We start from the raw sequence: 25,053 nt of genomic DNA on the forward strand, positions 1-25,053 counted from the left end.
GAAGTCGACCACTGACGTAACATAACAAAAACGTCCTCCCGGGTAGTACTGTAGTAACAATCACACGCGTCGGGGTCAGCTCAGGAATACCGTGACTAGTCAGTCAAGAAGGACAAGGAAACACGAGCAGGCAGGAGGGGGAAGGCCGGAAGGCGACGTGTGCAGTGCGACTGAGGCCTTCTTTAGTTTAAAAAAATTTAAGATTTCTCGTCACATTAAATTTATATATATATAATATTAAATATAAACGAAAATAAAACTATATATATATATAGTATCTAAAACTAAAAAATTTTGCCAACTAAAGAAGGTTCGAGAAAACGTTGCAGGTGCGCGTGGGCGTGGCTGCTGCGTCCCGTGCGGTCTGCCAAGAGCATAATGGCATGTTCAGACGGGAGGCCGACATGGACCTGGACGGTTGCGGCGGCGCGGATGGATGAAGCCAGGGGCCGGGAGGGGACGTACTGTACGACGACCGCGCGGCGCAAGCGACCAAGGACGTCGACGCCGCCGTGGCGTCGTTTTCTACCGGCGATTCCCGGTTTGTGCTTGTGTCATGCTCATGCCGTACCTGTTCGTAAGAAAAATCTACCGAGAGGGCCAAACGGAATAACGGATCCTCTCCCGGCCGGAAGAGCCGCCGCCTGCCTGTTACTGGCACAAAAGAAAAAAAAAAAAGATCTGCGTCCGCTCAAGGAGTGATTAGGCAGGTGATTCTTCTTTCTTTCTTTTTTATACCGCTGAAGGGTGTCGTGTGTCTTCCTCGCTGCCGTCATCATCATCATATCATCATATCATAGGATAAAAAGACCGGACGACAGTGCCGACTTGCTCGGTTCGGTTGGCAGGCCTGGGTGGTGCCGTCGAAGCCGAACGCTACGACTGTGACGAAAAGCGCCACCAGAACAGACAACAGATGCCTGAAAACCTGGAATCCCACGGAGACGGAGCCGCTAGTTTCGAGAATCCTGGAACTCTGCAGTTCCTCCATCATATCCTGGAACTCTGCAGTACCATCGTCGAGAATAACGGAGCGAGATGTGCAAACTGGCGCAAGCTTTTAGGAGTACTCCGCTTGCACTTGCAGCCAGCCGGAGCCGGGCGGCCGAACACACGCCGAGGGAGAAACCATGGAAACCACCTGGCCGATGAGAGCTCGCGGCTGACCGTTTCTGGCGCCGGCCGCCGGGGGCGGGGCACCAGGCAGTGACAACCAGCCTGGCAAACGCACAATGCTGTGCGGCAGCGGCAAAATACGGGGGCTAAGGAATGGAAAACGGCTCCATATCGGCGGACGCTGCGAGGCTGGGACTCTCCTGTGTGCGTGCCATCCGCGATCGCGATCGCGATCCCGCGCGCGTGTCACTCTGTCAGCCATTTCTGGTGAGGTCAGCTCCGTGACTCCGTCATCATCCGTGCCCCATGCTTCCTTGTTCTGTTGCCTGCAGAATTTCTGGTCATGCCGCAAAGGCAAAGGTCAGAATTCAGAGCTGCACCTGCACCTGCAAGAGTGACATGATGGAGGACGGCTCACTGCATTGCACATTCATCGGATCATTCAAGTTCGGTTGGTGCCAAATTTTTTTGCAAAAATAAGAATAATACTATTTTCGTTTGTATTTGACAAATATTATCCAATTATGTACTAACTAGACTCAAAAGATCCATCTCATCAATTCCGACTAAAATGTGCAATTAATTTTTATTTTCGTCTATATTTAATACTTAATACATACGTCTAAAGATTTGATATGACGGAGAATATGAAAAAAATTTCAAAATTTTTTGGAAAGTAAACAAGGCCTTGTGAAAAAATTTCAAGTTTGGTTACTATAGCAGTTTCGTTTGTATTTGATAGTTATTATTTAATTATAGACTAACTAAGATTTGTCTCGTAAATTACATACAAACTATATAATTAGTTATTTTTTAATCTATATTTAATGTTTTATGTATACGTTCAAAGATTCAATATGATGAGGAATATTAAAAAAATTTAGAAAATCTTTCCTTGTTTAGTTGGGTTGGTTTTAATTACTATAGCACTTTTGTTTGTATTTGTCAATTATTATCTAATTATAGACTAACTAAGTTTAAAAGATTTGTCTTTCAAATAACAGACAAACTATATAATTAGTTAAATTTTTTATGTATATTTAATGCTTCGTCAAAAGATTTAAGTTTTGATGGAAAATCTTAAAAATTTTAAGAACTGAATAAGCCCGGGCCCTAGTGCAAACATGGTGGTTGCCATGGCCCAGAGCACCTGCTTTCGTGTCGGGCTTGCAGGCTGTAGCAGGACTGCAGGTGTCAGGACTGGTACCAAGAGATCTGAGGATGGCAGGATTTTAACGGCGCTATGCCGTCATGGACTGCTAGATATTTGTGAATAGTGTGTATGACATCCCGGTCCCACTTCTTTGCCTTGTTTGAAACTATCGTTCTCTAGGCAACACGAGGACGATATGCCTTTCCTGTCATCTTGAGATGCAAACGCTAACAGCAGCAGAAACGCCCGCTGCCCGGTATGGACAACATGTGATTATGAAGATTTTCAGCCATTTTTTTGTTTTACTGAAAAATTATAGCTGTTAAATAACTGAGAGATTTGATAAATATGTTTAAATGAACTGGACCATGGTGAAGTGAGACTAGACATTTTTGAGTGAAAGGCCACACCAGCGCAACGATAACATGATTAACATGAAGCATCCGAGTAAACACGTCTGTGGCACCTGCTGCCACATGATGCCACTGCCCTCAACATGTGTAGTATGTTTTCTTGGACTTGGACCCCCCATCATCAATGCTTCATTCATTGGTTATGCTTCTAATTATCAACCCCATAGGCCATGCCGCCATGTCCATGGGCATGTTTTTTATTAGACCAAGGTAACAACAGCACCAGCTTGTTTGTTTGTCCGAAAAATCATAGCTAAATATATTATTTGTTAATTTGTCGTGAGAGAAAAATATACTAAATGACTGACAGATTCGGCAGATAAACTCAAGTGAACGTACTCATAGTTTTCCAAAGATTCCAATGTTGGCCAGATTTTCCAATATCTAATGTTTGAAGCAACTGCACAATGCAGCAGTAGTCCTTACAACCGGTTGCAATTTAACTGTTCTAGAAGAAGCTTTGTTTGCTTGAGCTTATTAGACGAATCCGCCAGCCATTCAATAGTGTTTTTCTCTCACAACAAATCAACGAATGACCGATTGTGATAATGTTTACCCTGATTCACTCTGGTCACTTAATTGTAACTTGTACTTTTGTGTTCATTAATAAATCTTCAGTCGGTGCTCCTTGCCCCTCCTGCTCTTCTTTTTTTTTAAAAAAAAAAAAACTTTAATCCTAACAAACGAACCGGGGTGCCAGATGCCACTCGATCGGATCATGGATGTACGGCCTTTCAAAAAATTTTTAATCATATCGGATCTTTGAATGCATATACAAGAAACATTAAATATAGACGAAAACACAAACTAATAGCACAATTTGTTTGTAATTTGCGAGATTAATCTTTTGAGCCTAGTTAGTCTATGATTTTTACAATATTTATCAAATAGAAACGAAAGTGTTACAATAGTTAAAACTAAAAATTTTCGCTATCTAGGCCGTACTCGTCTCCAACCTTGTATTACCAGAATACCAGGTGATAGCAATCTCCGAGCCGACGTCATCATCTTCTCTCTAAAACCCAGTTTGGCCAGCTCGGTCTCTGTTTCCCCGTGATCTGCCGATGAGTCCGTCCCTACGAGTAGCTTGGGACCGGCCTAACACAAGGTTTCTTTGTCATGGAGCGCCCACTGGCAGAAGCTATCAAAACTTTATGCTGAAGAACAATCTGATCGCGAAATGACGCAAGTCCCTCAGATTTCTTCTCCGGGCCTGCAGAGACCACAGCAGCACGGCGTTCGGCATCCATCGTACATGAATGTCTGGGGCCTTGTTTAGTTCCAAAAATTTTTGCAAAATCGACACTGTAGCATTTTCGTTTGTATTTGACAAAAATTGTCCAATTATGGACTAACTAGGCTCAAAAGATTCGTCTCGTCAATTTCGACCAAACTGTGCAATTAGTTTTTATTTTCATCTATATTTAATACTCCATGCATGCATCTAAAGATTCGATGTGACGGAGAATCTGAAAAGTTTTGCAAAATTTTTTGGGAACTAAACAAGGCCTGGGTCGTTTTTGGCATTTCTATCCACGCGGCTGCACTGTTCCTCCTTGAACCGTGTGACTTGTGCAGCCAAAGTTTTTGGCATCTACAGCGAGTGCGTGTCGTGCAGCAACTGGCATGCCATGGATCATGGATGGAGTATACTCCTAGCGGCTAGCGCAGAAGCTACTGAAATGCCTACTACCATTTCCTTTGGCGCCATGCTAAATCTCCCCACAAGACAAGGGTTTCCAAGTTCCAACTCCACAGCTCTCAACTGGGAACGGCGAAACCGCGGGTACGTAGCGCAGGTCCACACTGTATTACAAGAAGAAAAAAAAAATACAATAATGTGCAAAGCAGTATGTTTTGTACTGTGCAAATGTACCAAGTGTTCAGCCTTTATAGCATCTGATCCTTTGTACAGTACGCAACTACACGCGAGAATGTACATACAGCAAAACAGTATGTTTTGTACTGTGCAAATGTACCAAGTATACTAGAATACAACCCCCCTGTACGTCAGACGAGTGCAACACAGGCAAAAAGAAACGACGAACACATAAAAGGGCTACAGCAACCTCGTCTGCTCTTCATCATCCACGATCAACAAATCAAAGTTCGTTGCAGTGAAGTCCAAGGGCTCATCTATCCACACATCATCATCAGCAGATGACAGCATTCAGAGTCTCATTGTCCACGAAGCTGCTGATCCCGTCCGAGCACTCGTTTCCAGCACACACAGACACGGCGTCGCCATCGCCGCCGCCGTCCTGCTGCCCTAGCAGGCTCGGCGATGATTCACGCACCCCGCGGATGTAGTTCCGGATGAGGTCGTTGTGCTCCTGATCGCCGACCGAAGAGACCGTGTCGCACTCGGAGACGACGCTCAGCCTTGACACGCTCCGGTCACTGAACTGCCGCTGGAAACTGCTTGTGCTCGCTTCGTCAAGGCTGGATTCCTCTGGGGCAAAGCATGGCTTGAACCTGCTGAGTCCGTGTCTCTGACTCTGAGGCGGCCTGCCGAAGCTGAAGCTCTCGTGCCTTCTGAAGAGCGCGTCTTGATGAAGAACTGGCATTGGATCCTTCTGGGGTTCCAGATTATCGGGTGCAGGGAGGCCACTGTCGTCTGATTGCTCATCAGTAAGGAAATCGAAGGGATCATTGTCTCGTGGATGCAGAATAGGAGGAGCCGAGCCTGGAATTTCTGCATCATCAGCAAAGGGGTTCATCCTTCGTGCTGAAACTGAAATACCGCCCAAGCTGTCAGGATCAAATTGTATGTTTTTCCTTGATTTTCTCTTCACCATCAGTGTCTCCAACCGACGGTTCCTTTCGATTTCGGAGTACCCAAGATCCATGACATTCTTCTCGTTGTCAGCTGTCCACAGAAGTGCAGGCTCAGTTCCAGCATCATCCTTCTTCTCCTCACCATCATCTCTGGCCTTGCTATTGTCAGCCACTTCGCTGTTAACACTTTGTGGTTGAGAATCCAGAGAATATATGTTCAAATGATTGTCTGAATCATCAGTAGTAATGGGATCAGGGCAAGAGCAATCAACACCCAAAGGAGGGCCTGTCTCAGTCTCATCAAGTACTTGAGAATTGTCTGTCATGGAAACATCAGGAGAGTGTCTCTCTGCAGTATCATGGTCAAATCCTGATGAACTGTTATCATGGCTGCCAAATGTATCGAATGGTGAGAATAGAGAATGGTCTAATTGGTTGTCCACAACAGAATTAATAGCCTCGACCTTTATATCAGCAAGCTTCTTCCTCCGGCGCACGGAAAATGCACGACCCCATTTGCATTTACTTGGTGTTCCATCAACAGCCTTATGGTCTGGTGAAATATCTGCCACCTCACCACTCTGTGCATCTGTAGATACTGTCCCTTGATCATCTGGTTTTGCCACCACTTTAACATCCTCACTTGAATGCACGTCATCGAACGAACTGGCATACTCATCCTTGCTAGGAAATGCACCTTTAGACTCTTTTTCTGCATTATACTTCATGTACTCTTCCGTAGCAGCTTCTTGCTTCAGATAAGGAACAGAAGTGTGAAATTTTTCGAGTCTCCCATCCCCTTGACAAACTTGCTTCAGAAGAGGAACATTTTCACCCAGATCAGGATGATTGTTACAGTCCCTTCTGCGAAAACTTGCCTCTGTGCTTATGTTCTTCTTCAATGTAGGACCTGAAAACCTCTGTTGTTCTTCAGCACAAACATCTCTGGACGAGCTCCCAGCTGAAATTTGTCCAGGAGCCTTCCGGTCTTCATGGATCTCCGGAAGGTGTGCGCTCCCATGGCATAGCAGCACGGCAAGGAGAAGGCTGGTGCATATAATCACCGGAGAAGTGGAGAGCAGGAAAGCGAAGAAACCCGGCGTGTACTTGTGCAGCAGATAGAGCAGCAGCACGAGGCTGAATATTGCCCAATGTTCATACGCACATCTCCAGCTCGTTCTGATAGAGCACCTTAGAGTTTTCTTGATGCTGCACCGAGCATCTTGCTTTGCCTCAACCTCAACAACGCCCATGGCCTGTCCTCTCGCGGTTGCCTACACGAACCCAGCGCATGGAAACACAGAAGCAACATTAACTCGCTGAATCGGACAGGCTGAGCAAGAAATGAAGTAAACATTCCTTCTATATCAATACAAGTTCGGCAGATTTCCTGCCGACCGTTTACAAAAAAAAAACGAAATGAAGTGAACAGAACATATTAATTTGCAGCTTTCATGATGCCTAGATAACAGTATGTATCAATGCTTAGCTCTTAGCTGCCAAAGCACAAATAAGAATACAAATCTACATGATCCTTGTGTTTGAGATGCAGTCGGATAGCATAGCGATCGGCCAATCGTACCTTTAGGTAGCCGGGTGATCTGATCGGAGCCCGGGATCTGGAAAAGCGAGAAGCGCCACGCGGCAAGGCGAGCGTCACCGGCGACGGAGCGGAGACCGCCAGAGGCACGTCAGGAAGAAAGAACTGGGCCGCGAAGGCACGAGGAGGGTCGCCGCCTCGGCTGAATCACCGTTCGTTTCGTCGGCCGTTGGTCGAGGGAATACCACCGGGAAGGCCTAGCCTAGCCTAAGGCCGCCGCACACCGCTGGCGCGCCCTTCCAGTGCCGGCGGGGGCGGCAATGGCGATGGCGGGTGGCCGAGCAGAGAGAGAAAGATACGGGAACAGGAGGGCGTCAGGGTCCGGGATACCGAACAGGGAAAGGGAAGCTCAATGAGAGAGCGGCGCGCCGGCAAAAGCGATGGCAATTGGCAACAGGGAGCACGGGCACGGCCGCGGGGGAAGGTGGCAGGCGCGGACCCCGCGCGCCAGGGACCAACCCCCCCTGGCGGTGGCAACGGGCACGTGCGTCCACGCCGCCCGCGGGAGCCGGGAGGGAGGAGATGAGAGGACAGGACAGTGGGGATCGGCGTGGGTGGTGGGGTTGTTTTCCCGCGTGTTTGGTCTGGCCTCCGAGGCATGGCGGTGGCCGGTGGGTGACTGGGTGGGGTGGGTGGGGTTGGGGGATCCGCCGACTTGACCATCAGGGCTTTTTAGTTTCATTTTTTTTGCAAAATAAATACCTTAGTATTTTTATTTGTATATTTAACAAATATTGTCTAATTATAAACTAATTAGATTTAAAAAATTTGTCTCGTAAATTATAAATAAATTATATAATTAGTTATTTTTTATTTATATTTAATGCTCCATATATATACTATAAGATTCGATATGACGAGAAATCTGAAAAATTTTGTAAATTTTTTTAGAAATTAAACAAGACCCTGATGTAGTTACGGCTGGCTGCTTTTTCGGATCAGGAGGAATTCAGTGGTGGGTGGATCCTGGACGGCGCCGAAAAGCTTCTTTCGCCTCTCATCTCTCATCTTTTGGCCGCCGGCTCGCCGCCGGTGTCGTGTGGTGGTGCGGCGGATGATGATGGCCACAGCTAAGATCAGTAGTCGATGCACCGGCTTTAGGAAGGCACATCAAGAGCTTAGACTCAAAAAGTCCGCTTTGTGGTTTGCCGCTCTGATCCAGCTGCAGATTAGTGGTAGTATGGTCACGCAACAAGGCCAGGCTGGAAAGCCATGCCACTCGGAGTGTTTTTTTTTTTTTTTTTTGCATCATGAAGCCCAGTTTCCCGTGTTTCAATACTGTGGCCTTGTGAGAACCGTGCCAGAATCTCTGGACATCGTGTCGATCGGGTCACAGAATTGTGATGTCGACATTGATTCATGGTATTTGCACAATGTCTGGGTTGCCTAGGACAAAACACGTACGTAGGAGAAACCTGAAACACACATTTTGTAGACGATTAGGCGCATGTATCGCCGTATATTAAAGCGAAAAGTAACGGAAGGGGAGGAGAGGGAATTGAACCGAATCTCGGGGCATCACGGTGCGGGGCGCAAGCGAACGGTTGGAAATGCTATGCGGAGTTGGACACTGGGACCGGACGAGCCACGCTCGCAGTCCCTGATCATGTTTCGTTGTTTGATTTGAACACAAATGCCACAAATGTCTCAGAAAATGCCATCCATTCCTTACAGGTCTCAGAACACAAAAATAAGGTCCATGGTCTTGCACACTCTTTCGAACTAAAGATTTGCAAAACACAACTTAGAGGAATAGAAAAAAAAATAGAAATGAAATATCATAACCCTTCAAATCCTACGGGATTTCACAACAAACAAAAATTTAGAGAGATGCATTGAAAGCAATGTAGGAAAAACATAGGGAATAAAATATTGTGTTTAATTTGATCCAAAATTCCTTTAGGTCCTTTTGATCGTGAGAATTTTTCCATTTCTAGTTTTTTTTCTCTGTGAAATTCATGCGCTCCAGAAAAAGTGTAGATGGTTCAATCCATATGAAGTTCAAAAGGATTTGTTCGGAAGCGTTCTTTGTTCTTAAGAACATCATAGTGTTTTTTCCTATAGAAATTGAACCCTTTTTAAGTCCCTATGTTTTTTTGGTCCATTTCAAGGGGGCTAAATAATTTTTTTAAAAAAGAGGTGTGCCGCGCGGGGCTGGGAGGGGGATGTTGAATGGAATAAAAGGTTTTAGTATTTATTATGATTTCTCTAATATTTATGATGCTTTATGAGTATTCTTTCTCTTCCAAATTGTGTATAGCAAAATTTAGACATAGATATATATAAATGTATAGCAAAATTTATGTATCTAGAAAAAATAAAATATTTTATAATTCGGAATGAAGATAGTATATGTTTTTATACTGAACCTATTTGGATAATGTCGATACTCCTTTCTATAAATTTAACCAAACTTAGAAAGTTGATTTTATTTAGATCTAGAATGTCACCTTATACGAATGTTATACCTCGAATGCAAATATCTGGAGCATCCGATTTGAATATTATCAGATCACTGACATTCTGACAATTAGCCAACGAGGCGATGATACCGAACAGTGCGATCAATTTCATACCGCTAATTAGGCCTTGTTTAGCTACACTCAAAAACCGAAAACTTTACAAGATTCCCCATCACATCGAATCTTGCGACATATGTATGGAACATTAAACATAGATAAAAAAGATAACTAATTACACAGTTTACCTGTAAATCACGAGACGAATCTTTTAAGCCTAGTTGCTCTATGATTGGATAATGTTTGTCAAATAAAAACAAAAGTGCTATAGTGTCAAAATCCAAAAAGTTTTTTTTATCTAAACAAGGCCTTAAACGAACCACAACACCGATTAGTTACTCTCTTCTGAACATACTTCTCTGAATCTCTGACCTATACCAGGGTACCACCAATGCTAATGTCTTAACAATGATGCAATATGCGCTACTCGCAACATAAATCAGTAGCCAGAATTAGAACTAAACAATTGCAGCAGCCATTAACTCTTAACAGCAACATCGCTACGTGCCTACGTATACTGGGCAAACGTCGCACAATCAGCACTTCAGCAGGGACAACACGGAGGGAGCGATCACAGTTTCGTCTGGACGATCGAGGTCGAGGCGCACGGGCGGCGGCGGCGGCGGTGGTCGGAGTGCGGTGCTGGGATCAGGTGGGGGGCATGACGTGGTACCGGTCGTTGACGCGGCGCGCGTAGAGGTAGGCGGCGAGCGCGACGTCGATGGCGGCCACGGTGGTGACCGTCGCGGCGAGGACCGCCACGCGCACCTTGCCCCAGAAGGTGGCGCGACGGAGGCGGCGGGCGGTGGTGGCCGTGGGGGTGAGCTCGGCGTTCGCGGCCTCGGCGAGCGCCGTGAGGAGGCGCTTGGAGCGCGGGCTGAGGCCGGTGGCGGCATGCAGCTCGGACATGACGAACTTGATTTGTTCCGGGAGAGATGCGTCGCTGTCGGCGGTGGAGTCGGCGGGCGCGGCGACCTGTGGATTCACAAACAGGAGTTGATAGATTTTTTAAAATTTTCCATTATAATCACTCAAAAAGGACAGAAACAGAGGATTAATCACTCAAAAAGAACAAAAACAGAAGATTAATCACTCAAAAGGGGGTTAATCCCTCATCCCATCGCTTCCAAAATTCCGGTGCCACTCTCAAAACTCGGAGTCTCGAACGTAGAACTGGAGAAGGAACTGAAATTCAAATGCCGACATTCCAAATCCGAACAGAGACCCTCGGATGAGGTCCCGCATTCAAAACTCCACGAACTAGATGACTGCAGATCTGAAAACGGACGCTAGAACTGCATTCCCGTCGGAAACTGGCAAGGCACCAATTAGGACCTGTATCAAAAGGTTTCAGGTCGATTTCCCAAATTTGAAACGCTAAACTCGAGAACAAATTCGTAGAACAGATCAAACGGAAAACCAAAATACGACCCGCATCCAAAATTCGCATGCACACTAACCAACATTCAGAAGCAATTCGAATTGAAACGAGTCAATATCACAACCTCGGTGACACATGAGTCGGTGGAAGCTATCACCGCGTCATCCGGAGCAGCGAAGATGATGGAACTCAAATTCAAATGGTACAAGGACCACGAATATTGCAGTAGCACCGATCAAACGGAAAAATAAATACGACCCGCATCCGAAATTCGTATACAGCACACTAACCAAACATTCAGAGCAATTCGAATTGAAACGAGTCGATATCCCAATTCCCAACCTCGGTGACAGAGGAGTCGGCGGAAGTTATCACCGCGTCATCCGGAGCAGCGAAGATGACGGAGGAGGAGGAGGAGGAGGAGTCGCCGGAGACTTCAGGGTCTGGCAGGTCCAGCGGAAGTGCGAGGCCGTCCTCCAGCACGTCATCCAGCGGCGGCGTGGGGGCTGCGGTAGCAGGGAGGATGGTGTCGCCGTCGTAGTCCAGGCACTTGCGCACCACCTGATCAGCACAGGAAGAGGACGAGGCCGAGTTAGTAGGTGAGATACGGCTGCGAGGGGGTGAGAGAGAAGGTGGGCTATAAGCGTATTGCTCGTTGGGGTTATTACCTTGGTGCTGGAGGCGAGGTCCCGTGGGACGGCGCTGGCGACCGCGAGCTTCGCTGCGGCGGAGCGGGCGCCAGCGGTGGAGGAGCGAAGGGAGGAAGGGCGCGGCGTCTGGAAGCCAGCGGTGGGTTTCGTCATGGCGGAGTGCTTTGGAATTGGGCGGGACTCGACTCTAGCAACCGAGCGTTTGATTTTGACCGGGGCGGTGTGGGGAATTATTTACAGATGGCTGCCTTTATAGATAGAGGGGAAGAGGTTCGGAGATGGATGGAAGCAGGAGTGCAGGACCCACGTATCTGTTTCTCTCTCTTTTTTTTTTTGTATCCACGTCTCTTTTTAACTCTTCTGGGTATTATAATCTGGTAAATCGTCATAAACTTGTGGTAAACAACACATTTTTTATTCTGAAATGCTAAACAACTCTAGCACCTTGCCTTCTTAACTGAGTAACTGACTCGCGCATAAACTCGAATTTTACCAAAGCACTTTTATTGGTTTGCCAAGTTTCGTAAAGCATCAGTTATGTTTTTTTAGAGAATTTACACCGTTGTCAAAATATGGACTATTTCTACCTGACACGTTTTCCCTGTTTCTCCCACCAGATTCCTTGTTATGTTTTTTTAAGAGAATTTACGCCATTGTCAAAATATGGACTATTTTTACCTGATACATTCTCCCTGTTTCTCCCACCAGATTCCTTCATCTTTTCTTGTTTTTTCTTGTGTCTATTTTCTATTGTTTTCACTTGACGTGCTGGCCCATACATACCGTGTAGTGAAAAATTGTACAAAATGGCTACAATCCAGAGTCAAATTAGTTTTGCTCCCTAGTTTGTGAATTCAAGGTATATAAATACTTGTACATTTCAATACAATAGAGGCATAGAGCACAAACTTGTGCAAAGGGAATGCTCGGCTGCACTTCTACTCTAGAGCTAAGGCTACAGCAAGTACTACCGATCATAGCAAAAACTCATAGCCCAGATCTTATCTTAGAAAATTCAAAAGAAAAAAATGTTAACAGATTCGTAGACAATCGGAGCTGCAATCGAACCAAAACAGAACAAAACCTATAAAAAGGGTCCGATATCAACTGGGTTACAAAACGCAGTAATGTGTCTTACTTCTCAGTCACTAGAGCAGAGCATCAATTCACAGCACAACATAGCACAAACTAAATTGAATATGAGTTGTTGAACTTGAATCCAATTATCAAAAAGTGTGACTTATTGGATAATCTAAATTTCAATCAGTTGCTTATCAAGGAGACAGACACAGTGGTCGTAAGGCTTTCGATTGGACCATCTTTTTTTGAATGAGATGATGCAAGAAACCATATGTGTGAGTACATTTCATTTCTCTAGAAAAACCTAATTGCCTATTTCCTGCACATACAAAAAAAACCTAGCGCAGCGAAAGAGGGCAAGAATCACTCCAAAGAATAGGAAGAGAAAAGAAAAACACCTACTTACATCTGTATAACACCTCTACACCATAAGCACTCCAAAACCACGTGGACTGGATCCATCATCTGTACACAAACTCATCAGACTGTATGATCCTAAGAAGTTCTCGCAGGTTACCAAACACGTGCCTTCCACAGCTCTCTGCTCCAACATAGTTCAGAAGCTGCTCCGTATCCTAATCATCCACGTGAAAAATGGAAGTAACAGTCTCAGATTTTGCACATCCAAGACCAGATCAAACAGCATTGCGTCAGAAAAATAGCAGCTATGGTACAGGATTCACTGGGGAATACACACCTTGTGCAACAAATAAATGGCATAGGAGGCACTAGTGGAGTCGTCTTCTTGGGATTCCAGGAAAAGGGGGTACTCTGTTAGTTGTGATTTGGTGTTCCTGGTACTTGCTAAACCAGCCGATGCTGTATCAGCTGAAGGCAAGCGATCACTCACATAAGATCGGGATCCTCCAAAGCGCAAGGGATATCGGAGGGGAACATCAAGATAGCAAGCTATGAGCAAGACTGCCTACAAACAAATAAATAAGCAAGAAGTGATTCTGAGTTTCTAACCCTTGTGATCGCATTAAGTATCACGAATAGGCAGAAACAATTGTACTCCTATCATTGTTTATGCTTTATGGATACTTAATGCTGTGATTTGCAACAGCCCAAAACTTTAGACTACAATACTCAAGTTGTAACATTGCAAATTAATATATGAAAACTGAATTATCTTAAATTGATCTTTTCTACAATCAGTGATATATTTTATAGCATATTCTGCTTCTAAAGCAATATAAGGTTTGATAGTGAAAATTATTGTTTTATATTTTATCCTTTCAGCATGAGCATGACAACCAAGGGCCCCTTTGGATTGCAGGATTTTTTTTCCTCCTGTGAAATTAAACTGATTCCTGTGAAATTCTTACATGATTCCTATGAAATTCCTGCATTCCAAATGTAGCCTAAGTAGGGATGTTTATACTGCACAGAAGAAATACCTCATAGGAAAAACTTACATGTGCTGCGTATCCCAGAACAGCTGCGGACCTCTGAAGCTCCTTGTTCCTGTAACTTTTCTGCTTCATTTTATGCTTCATAATGTCCCAGCCAAAGAATGTCCAGCCACATGCTTGTGGAGATTTGATAATGGTGGGTAAATGTGTTCCGTTTCCACCTGAAAACGTTCCATTTTCCTCTGGAAGTGTTCCATGCTCCCCTGAAATTGTTCTGCCATCTCATAAAATGGTTTGAAAAGGCGATTTAGGAATCATTACCCCTCATTCTAAATTTCTCTTGTAGTATGCACCATGAAGACGTTTAACATAGATCCTTAAACAGGAATGTCACAAGCAAAATTGTATAAGAACTGAGATGCAATTTTGAATGAGGAGCTCTTTGGAATGCATAACACAGGAATTAAGGTTGGTTGCTAATTTCAATCCTGATTCCTACATGAATTTATAATTCAAGAAAAATTCCAACAAAACAATTGGATACAACATGAGAATTTAAGGAGAGAGAGATAGAAACAGAAGTTCGACCTCACATTAATTTTCTCCAAAATTCTATGGACTGAGCCATTGCATAGGAAATTTATGTTTTGTAGGATTTTAGGATGTCCAATCATTTGTTCCGAAGGGACACATAGGAAAAAAGTTCTTATAGGACTCATATTCGACAAAATTCCTCCACCCAGCAGGAGCTGTTCAGTTATCCCAATCTTTGGGGTGCAGAGAGCCATGCCTCCAATTAGAATAGCATATCAGACACTGAACTAGATTACCAACAAAGGCATGGATGCCAAGGTGGTCAGAGCAGAAAATCAGAGATGAGGTATTCGTCATGGACTAGAAATGTAAACACTTCCATTCTTCAATTGGCATGAATAATATATCGATTAACACTATCCACAAGGAAATATATTGCATTATTGCTCACTTCAAAAGCTAATAACAGACTGAGGCTACTGAATAAAGTTGGTAATACAGCTTATCATGTGTCAGAAGGCGAAGAAACTATTTGGTTATAATATTTTTTTTTAATCTCTCAAAGAGGCATGCACACTAAAATCATGCATGTACCATAAAAGATAAAACATTGTTCTTGAAGAGAGGCATGGCAGTAATGGATTCTCACCATTAGTATCATCACAAGGGTTTTCTGCATGCCTTGGAAGATCATGGAAGACTTTCACAGGATACAAACCAGCAACATGGCTAACCATGCACTGCTGCCTCGTCCTAAGCAGCCTCTGCAGATCCTTAAGTCTGAATTTGTCTCCCGACAATGCCTCCTTGGCTTCCTGCAATCAGCAGACGCTTTAATGGATAAAATGCAGCTACCCACGATGGCTCAATCCAATCTCGCAGCATTTTGCGTCGCGCAGACGCATTGCTCATATTACCTGCACTCGCTGGTGCGCGGTGGTGAGGGCCCTCGACAGCGGCAGCACCCGCTCGATCTGCTCCTGCAGCAGCTCCTTCCCCCGCTCCACCCCATCGAGCGCCCGACTCCTGCCGATGACGGCCGCCTCCAAACGCGCTTGCTGGAGGTCCACCCTCTGCCTCAGCTCGTCCAGTTCCTCCGCCTGGCGCAGTGCCTCCCTCCTCACCTACCCGAGCGCCAAACCACATGAACAATAATAAATAAATCGAACCACGTCGTGGCAGAAGCAGGGGCGATTGGCTCAAGCCATTTGCGGGCGCGGCACGGACGCACCTGGAGCGCGGCCTCGATGCGGCGGGCCAGGATCGCCCGTTCCTCGGCCGCGGCCGCCAGCTCCGCGGCCTTACCGCGCAGCTCCCGCCACGCGACCGCCGCCGCCGCCTCCTCCTCGTCCTCCGCCACCACCGCGGCACCCGGACCGGGCGCGCGCGGGTTCCCCACCCGAACCGCCGGACTCATCGCGGCCCTACTGTCGCAGCGGATGATGACGCGTGGCGGAGGAGGGGAAGAGAACAGGCGGCGGCGGCGGCGGCGGCCATGGCCGGTGACGGCTGCGTCCGTCGAGACCGAGGCTCGCCCAGCGCCAACTCAGAAAGCGGAACGGAAACAGTAGTCGGAAAAGCGAAAATCGGTGGTGGCGTCACGGCGCGTTGCGGTCTTGCGGAGGGCGCAAGCGAGTGGTTGGAGAACGTGACTGCGATGCGATGCCGATGCGTGGGACGTGGGTTTGCCGGCCGGTTCGAGAGTTTGTCTCGGCGACGCAACGCGACGCGGACGCGGGGGAACGGGACGGGACGGCGCCTAGGGGCGCAGAGGGCCGGCCGCGGACGAGCTGGCCAGGCCCAGTCCAGGCCGCGGGTCCGGCCGGGGCCGGGGCCGGGGCGGGACTCGTGTACGCACGCGCGGGGACCGCGGGTCTCGCAGTTATGACCATATGATGTGCCGGACAGTGTTCTGCCAGAATGCTTCTCGTGGCTGGCTGGGGACGATGCACGCTCGTCGGCAACCATGAATCCATGATGATGCTGCATGCCAGATGGCCAGGTGATGTGAGAGGGACGCGCGTGCCCGGCTGCGTCGACGTCGACGCCGACGACAACGCTGCCGGAGATGCGGATTTCCCCCCTCGTACATTCGGATATCGCTTTCAGCTAAATCTACACGGGCAACCGCTTGACCGTCACAGGAGAAGCCGCGGCGGTACTGGGACACAGTCACACAGCCAAACCGGAGAAGCATCAGAAGGCAGAAGCTGTCTGGCTCCCACGAGGTCACCAGCTGCACCTCTCGCATCAGATTCCATTCGCTGGCGCCCACAATGAAACCTGGTTCCGAATTGTATTGTATCAACTGCATCCTTACTCAGCATACACCTGAACATTTCTAAACACAGGCCACAATGCACCACACGAAACGGGCAAGGGAAGCAGAAAATTTCGAGTCCAAAGCAACATGATCCTAAACCAGGTTAATTTACATGACCAGATCCAAGGAGTCACAACTAACAACCAGGTGTCCAGCGCAAACAGGGCTGATAACAAGTCTACAAATGGCAGTGCAATTGGTGGACAAGATTAACAGAAGCAATACATCTATCCACGCCCCCATAAACATCTGAGCAAATGGTGGGAAAACCACCACCATGCAGTGCAGGGGACAGAAATTCTACAGTTCGGCGACTTACTGTCTTCACAGTACACATGGCAATTGGCATCATCTATTATATCATCCGGAGACTAAATTTGCTCTCATAGAAAGGATCTGTAAAAGAAATAATAATACACCAGAGTAAGATGTCAGACAGATTTCACCCACCAACAAATTGTACAAGTTAAAACTTGAACATAGTAGTGTAATGCTGCGCAAAGAACAGACAACATGTGCAGCAATTTCCACTGAAATAGTTTAAAACATCACTCCCCCTACATGCCCATCTCCAAAATTAACTTATTCAATACAAACATAAAAGCAAAAATGGTGCTCAGGGAAGATAAATGCTTGATTCTGTGCCAAAAGACATCATTTCATGAATGACAGCTATAATGAGTCAGAAAACTACTTTAGGGAGCAACATGTTGTATACAATCAGCATTTGCGGTGTACCATGCAGGGTGGCTTTGTTTCAGGAACAAAATACACATGGAAACTTCCAAACTTGTTCTTCTCAGCTTACTCAACATGAAACCTACAGAAATATTCTGACATACTCTCTCCAACCCAAAATAAGTGCACTTCAAGCTACAGTGCTTGGTCGATCCATTTTTTAACATTTATGATATACTCCCTCCATTCCAAATTATAAGACGTTTTGGCTTTTCTAGATTCATAGTTTTTGCTTCGGCACCTAGATATACATTATGTCTAGATACATAGTAAAAACTATGTTCTATAAATGTCAAAATGTCTTATAATTTGGGACAGAGGCAGTATCAAATAAGTATCATCAGATTCATCATCGAGTACATTTTCATACTTTACCTATTTGAAATCATGATTTTTGATACTACTATCTGTACCTATTTGAAATCAGAATGGTTGATACTACTGTCTATATATTTAGTCAAATTTAAATAGTTTGGCTTTAACCAAATCTAAAGTTGCACCCTTTTCAGATAGATTATGATAAATCAAAAGGGTGAAGATACATGCAAATATTTATTTTTTAAAAAAAATTCATGCTTTTGTTTCTTCTAACATGCTTTGAGTTTCATGCTGATTTTTTTAATAAAGAAAAGAGGTGCTACAAGCCTACAACACTCCATAAACTACAAAATGATATATTTATTTCTAAACATTTCCATGTCATGATTAAACAGTATAAAGGCAGATTCCACTTTATATCTTGCTCATTTAGTTCATAAAAAGGAATAAACACATGTGATAAAAAAAAATAAACCAATCTGGAAAAGAACCTACCTAGCAGAAAGTTATTTGCATGATTAACCACAGAGAGCAAGTCTTCAAACCCATCAAAATAATCCCCGGCAGTTTTGTGATCCACACATGCAGTTCTTCGTTCTACGAGAACCTGGACCACTAGATTCAGCTCCAGCAACACCATAGTCATAAGTCAGTTCTGTCATTGGTGGAATATGTTTCAGCGCAAAGAACATTATATGTGGGTGTCCATCATCTCCATGATCATATTGAACTGGTTGCCAGAAGACATTGGGTGAGCAACTGTGGTTCATGAAACGAGAGACATTTCCCATGTTTTTTGCACTTATCTTGATAGGCAGTGGCTCAAATTCATCAGACGATACATATGTGCTTTCTTCACCTATCATTTCAGGTCCACAATTCCATTTTAAAGTTTTCTCACCAGGGCATACAGTTTGAAAAATGTAATCATCTTCGCAATCATTCAAATTAACTCTGAGCTCATCAATGACCTCACCAGCATACTCACATATAAATGAACCAGCACGAACAGGTTCCCAGCAGCGAAGACCCCAGCCTCGATTGGTAGTCCTGAAGACCTCAAAATGTAGCCTGGACCCTTTTTGGGTCACTTTGTTCCGGCAATTTATAGAACAGTTGCAAGATTCACCACATTCATAGATAATCGGTTTGCGGCATGACAACAATCCTAATGAACTGTAGGGTAAATCACCTCCATTATGCTGTCCACAAGCACAACTGGCATCACCAGGCAGGCAAACACTCTGGCATCCACAGCCCTGCAACTTTTTCATAGAACTGAGAGGCCTCGAGTATTTGACCTGATTAGTATAGGTGAATTCTCCAGGTCCTTTCTCATGGTCTACGTCATTGACAACACAAACTGGCAAAGCTTCAGCCTTAGATGACAGATCAGCTAGTAGAACCCTGCCTCTGGTAGCAGGATTATCTATCCATCTCTGAGTCATCTTCCATAATGCAGCTCCATCACGCTGTCCAGGTTCCCGCAGCAGCTTGTATTTGAAGCAATTGATACCAGACCTTGTTTTCTCCTTCCAGGACTCATGAATCTTGTAGAGGCCATCATATATGTAAATTTTCCCAGTTAGGCAAAATGGATCCTTGAAGCCACGTACAACCCTTATCACATTCTTCCTATGCAAACTCCTCTCAAGAGCTAGGTTACCCCTCTCAAGCTTCTGGTCATGCCTCTCCTCAGTATTCCTACTATTTCCCCCTTGACCACTGTACACCAGCACATCTGTGTCATCATCCTCATTCTCATAACCTCCTGCAGAGACGATACATATGGCTACAGATTCCTCATCATTTCCAAATTTAGTAGTCATGTAATCAATGCCTCCCATACTAGGTGCATGCAATCCAAGGACACACAGCTCCATCCTGAAATAGAAAATATCCCCTATTTCAACTCCAGGGACAGTTCCTACTCTCTTGCCCGTATTCGCCCTGATGTTACTGGCCATCATGATGGCACCAGCCTTCAGGTCAGCACGTCTGCTAGCGTCCTGTGTTTCATCCATCTGCAGATGTCTTCGCCGGAGTGCCTCAAAGGCCATGTGAACAGATTCCACAATCTCCCTGGGATCGGATGAAGATGACAGAAAGGCAAGCTCTTTGCCAGCAACAAAATTCTTGTATGTGGGCTTAGGGCGCTTTACCTTACCATTTGGGCCATTACGACCAGAACCAAGAGGACGGCCTCTCTTACGCTTGGTTACCAAAGTTTGGTTACCCGAGTAAAGCTCATCATCACCAAGTGATATGCCTGTCCTTGTCTTGTATGCAGAGATAGGAGTGGCATCAATGGCCCCATTAGCACTGGTGCCTGTGTAAGAAACACCATTTGCAGTGGCACTGAAAGTAGTGAACGATCCAAAGGCGGGAAGGTTCCCTGCACCAAACCCTGCTGGAAATTGACCAACTGGAGTGACACAGACCAATGGTGGTGTACTTGATTGATTAACATTGACTCCCATGGGGGCAGGGAACATTGGAGCTAAAGACCTTAATGGCTTGGCATCCAGGAGCACCTGATTAGGATCAGGTACGAAATTCGAGGCCCTGTACATCTTAAATGTATAGAAAATTCCTGCCAAAGAATGCAAAATCTTAGTGAACATAAGACAACGAAAATCCTTGATGGAGTAAGCAAAGACTCCTCAACAGGTTGGCGTAAACAAAATTAACCCTTGAGCTGCATCCCAGGGAAAAAATGTGTGCTACTGTCATCAGCACATGAGCTTCAAGCACTATTTTACAGTCCAGCATCCTTTGTCAACCTACTACTTTGCATAGTTTCTCAGTGCATGATGTGTTGGCAAAGTATACTTTTAAACCAAAAATTTGCCAAATTAAAAAACTTGAAAATTCCAATATAATTGTTGGATTTTTTTAGAGCTCCTTACTACAATCGTTGTTTTCTATCATAAGTCAATAGACTGTTAATTGATTATCACAAACTCTATGTAATACAAAACTATTAGCCATTATGATCACATAACCCATAACCATGCCAAAACCAGACACATACAAGCAAACCTCATGCCCTTGTAGCCTTGCACTATTCAATACGAATACTCCTGATTCCTACCATCACGCCAACCAAACCAACAAAACCAATAAGTGGGAGCAGCAATGGGAAGTTCCCAATATAGAACTATTAGTGAATTCAATGTGGTTATGGTCTTATGGACTGTGGTCTCCCACTGGAAGGCATGTTCATTGTTTGGTTCCAAACCGTTCAACCCACCAAATCAACTTGGACCAAACCGCAATACAGGTTTCAAATGGGATGGATTAACCCGTCCAGAAAACCATTGAACCCATCAACATCACACGCTACACCATGGGCGCTCATGGTCCATCGGCTGCACGGTGCTGCTCATCAATAAAGCCATGTGGCGAGACCTCACCGCCTTCCAGATCAGCATCCTTCTAGCACTGCAGCACCGCGGCCTTGACATATTTGGCTTCAATGAGAAGGCTAACGGCACCATGATCTTCAACGTTTCCGTGCTCTTGGAGGTGTTCAATGAGTTCAACGAACGGGAGATCAAGCAGAGGAACGTCTTCGCCGGCATGCTCTGGAACAAGATGTTCCCCGGCAACATTGCCGTGTTGAGGTGTGAAAAGGTGTGCCAGCGCTTGGCGGCGAGGAAGGTCCTGAACACGGCCCTCAGCCACATCTTCTGGTCAAGCACCGAGGGCTCGCAGCACGTGGGCCACAACGGCGTTCACGGAGGCCGCGGCGGTGAGGGAGAGCATGCCATGGAATGGAAGAGAAGGGTTTTGGGTGCTCGGTTTCAGATCAGATCCGAATACAAAATAGCTAGGGTTTGGGTGCTCGGTTTCGCACAGCAGGAACGGAAGAGAAGGGGTGCGCGTACCTCCTGGGTGCTCGTTGCCGGCGAAGGTCACGAAGATGGGGAAGCCGGCAGGTAGGGCGGCGGCGGCCGCCCAGTCGTCGCCACCGGACAGGCACGCACAAGACAAAGGGGGAGAAAGAGAGAGGAATGCGGGGGGCACTTGGTCGAGCTTCTGGTCTTCTGGAGAACAAAAAATGGCCGCAGGGTCAAGGTTCCGGTCCGGGGCCACTGCTCTTTTTTTATTATTATTATTACGTCACTGCTCATTTATTAGACCTGAAAAATACGATCTCTGTCAAAAAAAAACGACCATTCCCAGCCACGATATTTGTGTATAGGACCACATAATTGATGTATAAATATCTTTATTTTTTCATAAAATTCAGCTAACAAATACTAGTCTACAAAAGTGCTCCACTATATATTGATTAAAAAAAATCGCTTGTCTACTCGTACCATCGTCTTGTTTCTCTTCTTTGACGCTTCTCTTGCTTGATCTACGCCGTTCAAATAGGGTTACTGGGGGAGGACAAGTCCAACAGTACTAAAAGAGTTATGTTCTATTATTAAGTAAAGAGAAAAGATAAGATAACTACTTGTGAAAAGCTAAACTCGTATCTATATATAATATACAATACATATAGGTTTTCTATTTTCTATACCTAATATATTGTTTTTATTTTTCAAAAAAACTATACTCCCTCTATACTATAAATAAAATTTTTTAGGGGTTTGGAATCTTTGCACAAATAAAACCAGGAGTTAAGGGGCATTCGTGTTTCTTGTGCGCGCACGCCGAGGGAAAATTCACAAAACTTGGGCTTCATCCAAAAACTAAAAACTTTTCAAGATTTTCCGTCATATCGAATATTGTGACACATGCATTCAGCATTAAATATAAATGAAAATAAAAACTAATTGTACAGTTTGTCTGTAAATCATGAGACGGATTTTTTAAGACTAGTTACTCCATAATTGGACAATATTTGTCAAATAAAAACGAAAGTGATATAGTGTCGAAATTCAAAAAAAAAGATCTAAACTTGATCTCTCGCCTTGGGCTTGGATGCACTAACCACTCCAGCTGTCAACTTTTGTTGCATGTATCATACCTACAACCCTATTTGATATGGAAAAAAGAAAAAATGCACCCTAATGAGAGTCTGTTTGGTTTGCCTCCTCATAAAGTTTAGTTAGCCCATGTTTGGTTTGGATGACTTAAAAAGGCCTTTTAGTCCATTTTAGTTAGGATGTTTAGGTGAAAAGTGACTAAAAGGTGAGGTTTAGTCTCATTTAGCAACAATTTGTTGACTAGTGGATTAAAGGTCATTTAGTCACATATAGTCATTGTGTTTGGGTGAAAAGTTACTAAATAGGACTAGATTTAGGTGACTAATGAGGGGTGAACTAAACAGGCCCCTTAATCACACTTGGTATGCTAAATTCTGTCTACAACAATCTTAATTATTAGTATGGAGGGAGTATAGCTAGCAAGTTGATCTCTGCTGCTGAGGATGCTCAGATGATGTCTAAAGTATTTTTTTCTAGCCTCTCCCCACGAAAAAGCACTCTCTTTGTACCACATGTTCACAATTACAGCACAGGTTGACAAGGGGACCTCTAGGCCAGGAGAGCAACGAGTTCACAACACAGGATGACGAGGCACCAGCCTTAAGAATTGCCTGAAGTCCGTAACAAAATCAAAGGTGATTTGGGCTCTTTCTCTCTGACGTGGACGGTGGACTGGACGATAGTCCCACCATTACCTTCTGGTGCTGACTGTTTGATTCGTCACACACAGCTCTCCACCTCAAAAGCTTCGTGATGTAGAAGGAACAAGGGTTAGCACAGGAGCCACAGTCCACACAGCTAGTCAGCTACAGAGAAGGGAGACTCGAAACTTGCACCGTAGATTATGCTATGGAATTGTACCTGTAGCATGAAAGTTAAGGTCAGCTTTCAACCAAGGGTGTTTGGTTGGAGTTATTAAAGTTTAACAGATATGGTAACTCTTTCGTTTTATTTAGTAATTAGTGTCTAATTATACATTAATTAGACTCAAAAGATCCTTTTTGCAAATTAATTTCTAGCTATGTTTTTAGTTTTATAAATAGTGTATATTAATACTTTATATATGTATTTAAATATTTGATATGGCGGAATTAAAAACCAAACAAGGCCTAAAGTTCTCTCTGGAATCGGAATCTTTTGAGAGGACTGCCACTAGTGCCAGCCAACTTGAGAGACGACAAATCTACATCACAAGAATCTGTGCCAAAAAAAAACAACTCTTGAGTGCGAGCACTATCATTGTAGAATGTATTGCCAACATGTAGGAGATTTCAGTGGATTCAAAAAATAAATAGCCTGTTAGTCAGCTATTTAATAATATTTTTTTCACAATAAATCAGTGAGTACTACCTTCAGCCATGACTTATCAGCTAAGTGAATAAGTTCGAAAATATCTCGACCAAAATCTTCGTTAACATGGATACGAAGTATTATAAACTAGCAATGTAGAGTGTTCTATGGGCAAATATGTAGTCATTTCTATTCCCTGGAAGAGGGGAAAACACTGTAACCATCAACTAATAAGAACAACTGGCATATTTACCCCAAGTCAAACTTTTTTCTCAACCGTGCCTTGAGGCACGTTTTTCATTAAGAAGAATCAGAGTTGTAAACAACAATGGTAATTGGAAGTTACCGCCGAGGGAGAAACGAACAAGTGAAGTAAAGCAACTGAAACAGAAAAGAAAAGGAGAAGCAAACCGCTAACACAGCCATCAAAAGCACAAAGCTCTAACAACGTCCTTAGGCGACGGAAACCAGACAAGCCCGACTGCAGCGCCTCCTCCCTACTCGCGGCGATGCACTGAGTTCGGCCATTTTTTTCCTTCCACAGCATCGACCCCACCAGCAGTACCAGAGAATCAAAACCGCGGCGATACTGCTTGCCCACCTGCTTCCTAGCGACAAAGCAGCCAGCCCAAAGACTCGAAGCAAGTCGATCAAGGGAGAAAACGAAACTACTAGCATCTTTGCAGCAAGTCATCACAGAACTGACAAGCTTTCAGTTCGTTCCTTTGCATCAAGTCTTTACTGGACTGAAAAGCACATCTAATGGCAAAAGATTCAAGACATACACCTTTGAAACATGAACAACGCCTTCCCTGCAGTTTAGCTCAGACAGCTTCAGTTTTTTCTATCTCCTTTTAAGCCAATG

General features: G+C 44.8%; 4 protein-coding genes across 5 annotated transcripts; all 4 read right to left on the bottom strand.

Annotated features, from left to right (window-relative positions):
* On the bottom strand, window positions 4,536-7,568 carry LOC8064163. The gene is made up of 2 exons (XM_002441247.2): window positions 7,043-7,568; window positions 4,536-6,734 (listed from the first exon to the last, which is right to left on the bottom strand). Exon 2 carries the CDS (start codon window positions 6,711-6,713, stop codon window positions 4,836-4,838), a length of 1,878 nt encoding a protein of 625 aa, XP_002441292.1. The 5' UTR covers window positions 6,714-6,734; window positions 7,043-7,568; the 3' UTR covers window positions 4,536-4,835.
* LOC8064164 lies at window positions 9,856-12,666 on the bottom strand. The gene is made up of 3 exons (XM_002441248.2): window positions 11,629-12,666; window positions 11,303-11,521; window positions 9,856-10,554 (listed from the first exon to the last, which is right to left on the bottom strand). Exons 1-3 carry the CDS (start codon window positions 11,761-11,763, stop codon window positions 10,228-10,230), a joined length of 681 nt encoding a protein of 226 aa, XP_002441293.1. The 5' UTR covers window positions 11,764-12,666; the 3' UTR covers window positions 9,856-10,227.
* On the bottom strand, window positions 12,854-16,194 carry LOC8064165 (UV radiation resistance-associated gene protein). 2 transcript variants are annotated; one of them, XM_002441249.2, is made up of 6 exons: window positions 15,811-16,194; window positions 15,497-15,703; window positions 15,229-15,394; window positions 14,109-14,308; window positions 13,388-13,615; window positions 12,854-13,265 (listed from the first exon to the last, which is right to left on the bottom strand). In XM_002441249.2, the coding sequence occupies exons 1-6, from the start codon at window positions 15,994-15,996 to the stop codon at window positions 13,152-13,154; spliced, it is 1,101 nt and encodes a 366-aa protein (XP_002441294.2). In that variant the 5' UTR covers window positions 15,997-16,194; the 3' UTR covers window positions 12,854-13,151. The 2 variants fall into 2 exon arrangements, with proteins under 2 accessions (XP_002441294.2, XP_021304093.1); XM_021448418.1 differs by having other exon boundaries at window positions 14,109-14,326.
* LOC8064166 (histone-lysine N-methyltransferase, H3 lysine-9 specific SUVH1) lies at window positions 16,966-22,030 on the bottom strand. The gene is made up of 3 exons (XM_002441250.2): window positions 21,849-22,030; window positions 18,454-20,551; window positions 16,966-17,298 (listed from the first exon to the last, which is right to left on the bottom strand). Exon 2 carries the CDS (start codon window positions 20,529-20,531, stop codon window positions 18,507-18,509), a length of 2,025 nt encoding a protein of 674 aa, XP_002441295.1. The 5' UTR covers window positions 20,532-20,551; window positions 21,849-22,030; the 3' UTR covers window positions 16,966-17,298; window positions 18,454-18,506.

The sequence above is a fragment of the Sorghum bicolor genome, chromosome 9 (assembly GCF_000003195.3).
Source record: "Sorghum bicolor cultivar BTx623 chromosome 9, Sorghum_bicolor_NCBIv3, whole genome shotgun sequence".
Lineage (NCBI taxonomy): Eukaryota > Viridiplantae > Streptophyta > Magnoliopsida > Poales > Poaceae > Sorghum > Sorghum bicolor.

Coding starts and splice junctions, on each gene's coding strand:
- LOC8064163 (XM_002441247.2), bottom strand. CDS start 6,713: ATGGGCGTTGTTGAGGTTGAGGCAAAGCAAGATGCTCGGTGCAGCATC.
- LOC8064164 (XM_002441248.2), bottom strand. CDS start 11,763: ATGACGAAACCCACCGCTGGCTTCCAGACGCCGCGCCCTTCCTCCCTT. Junction 11,522..11,628: donor ACCTCGCCTCCAGCACCAAG/GTAATAACCCCA, acceptor TGTGCTGATCAG/GTGGTGCGCAAGTGCCTGGA. Junction 10,555..11,302: donor CCGACTCCTCTGTCACCGAG/GTTGGGAATTGG, acceptor GTGAATCCACAG/GTCGCCGCGCCCGCCGACTC.
- LOC8064165 (XM_021448418.1), bottom strand. CDS start 15,996: ATGAGTCCGGCGGTTCGGGTGGGGAACCCGCGCGCGCCCGGTCCGGGT. Junction 14,327..15,228: donor CCCTTGTGATGATACTAATG/GTGAGAATCCAT, acceptor CCATTTTATGAG/ATGGCAGAACAATTTCAGGG. Junction 13,266..13,387: donor CCATTTATTTGTTGCACAAG/GTGTGTATTCCC, acceptor GTGGATGATTAG/GATACGGAGCAGCTTCTGAA.
- LOC8064166 (XM_002441250.2), bottom strand. CDS start 20,531: ATGTACAGGGCCTCGAATTTCGTACCTGATCCTAATCAGGTGCTCCTG.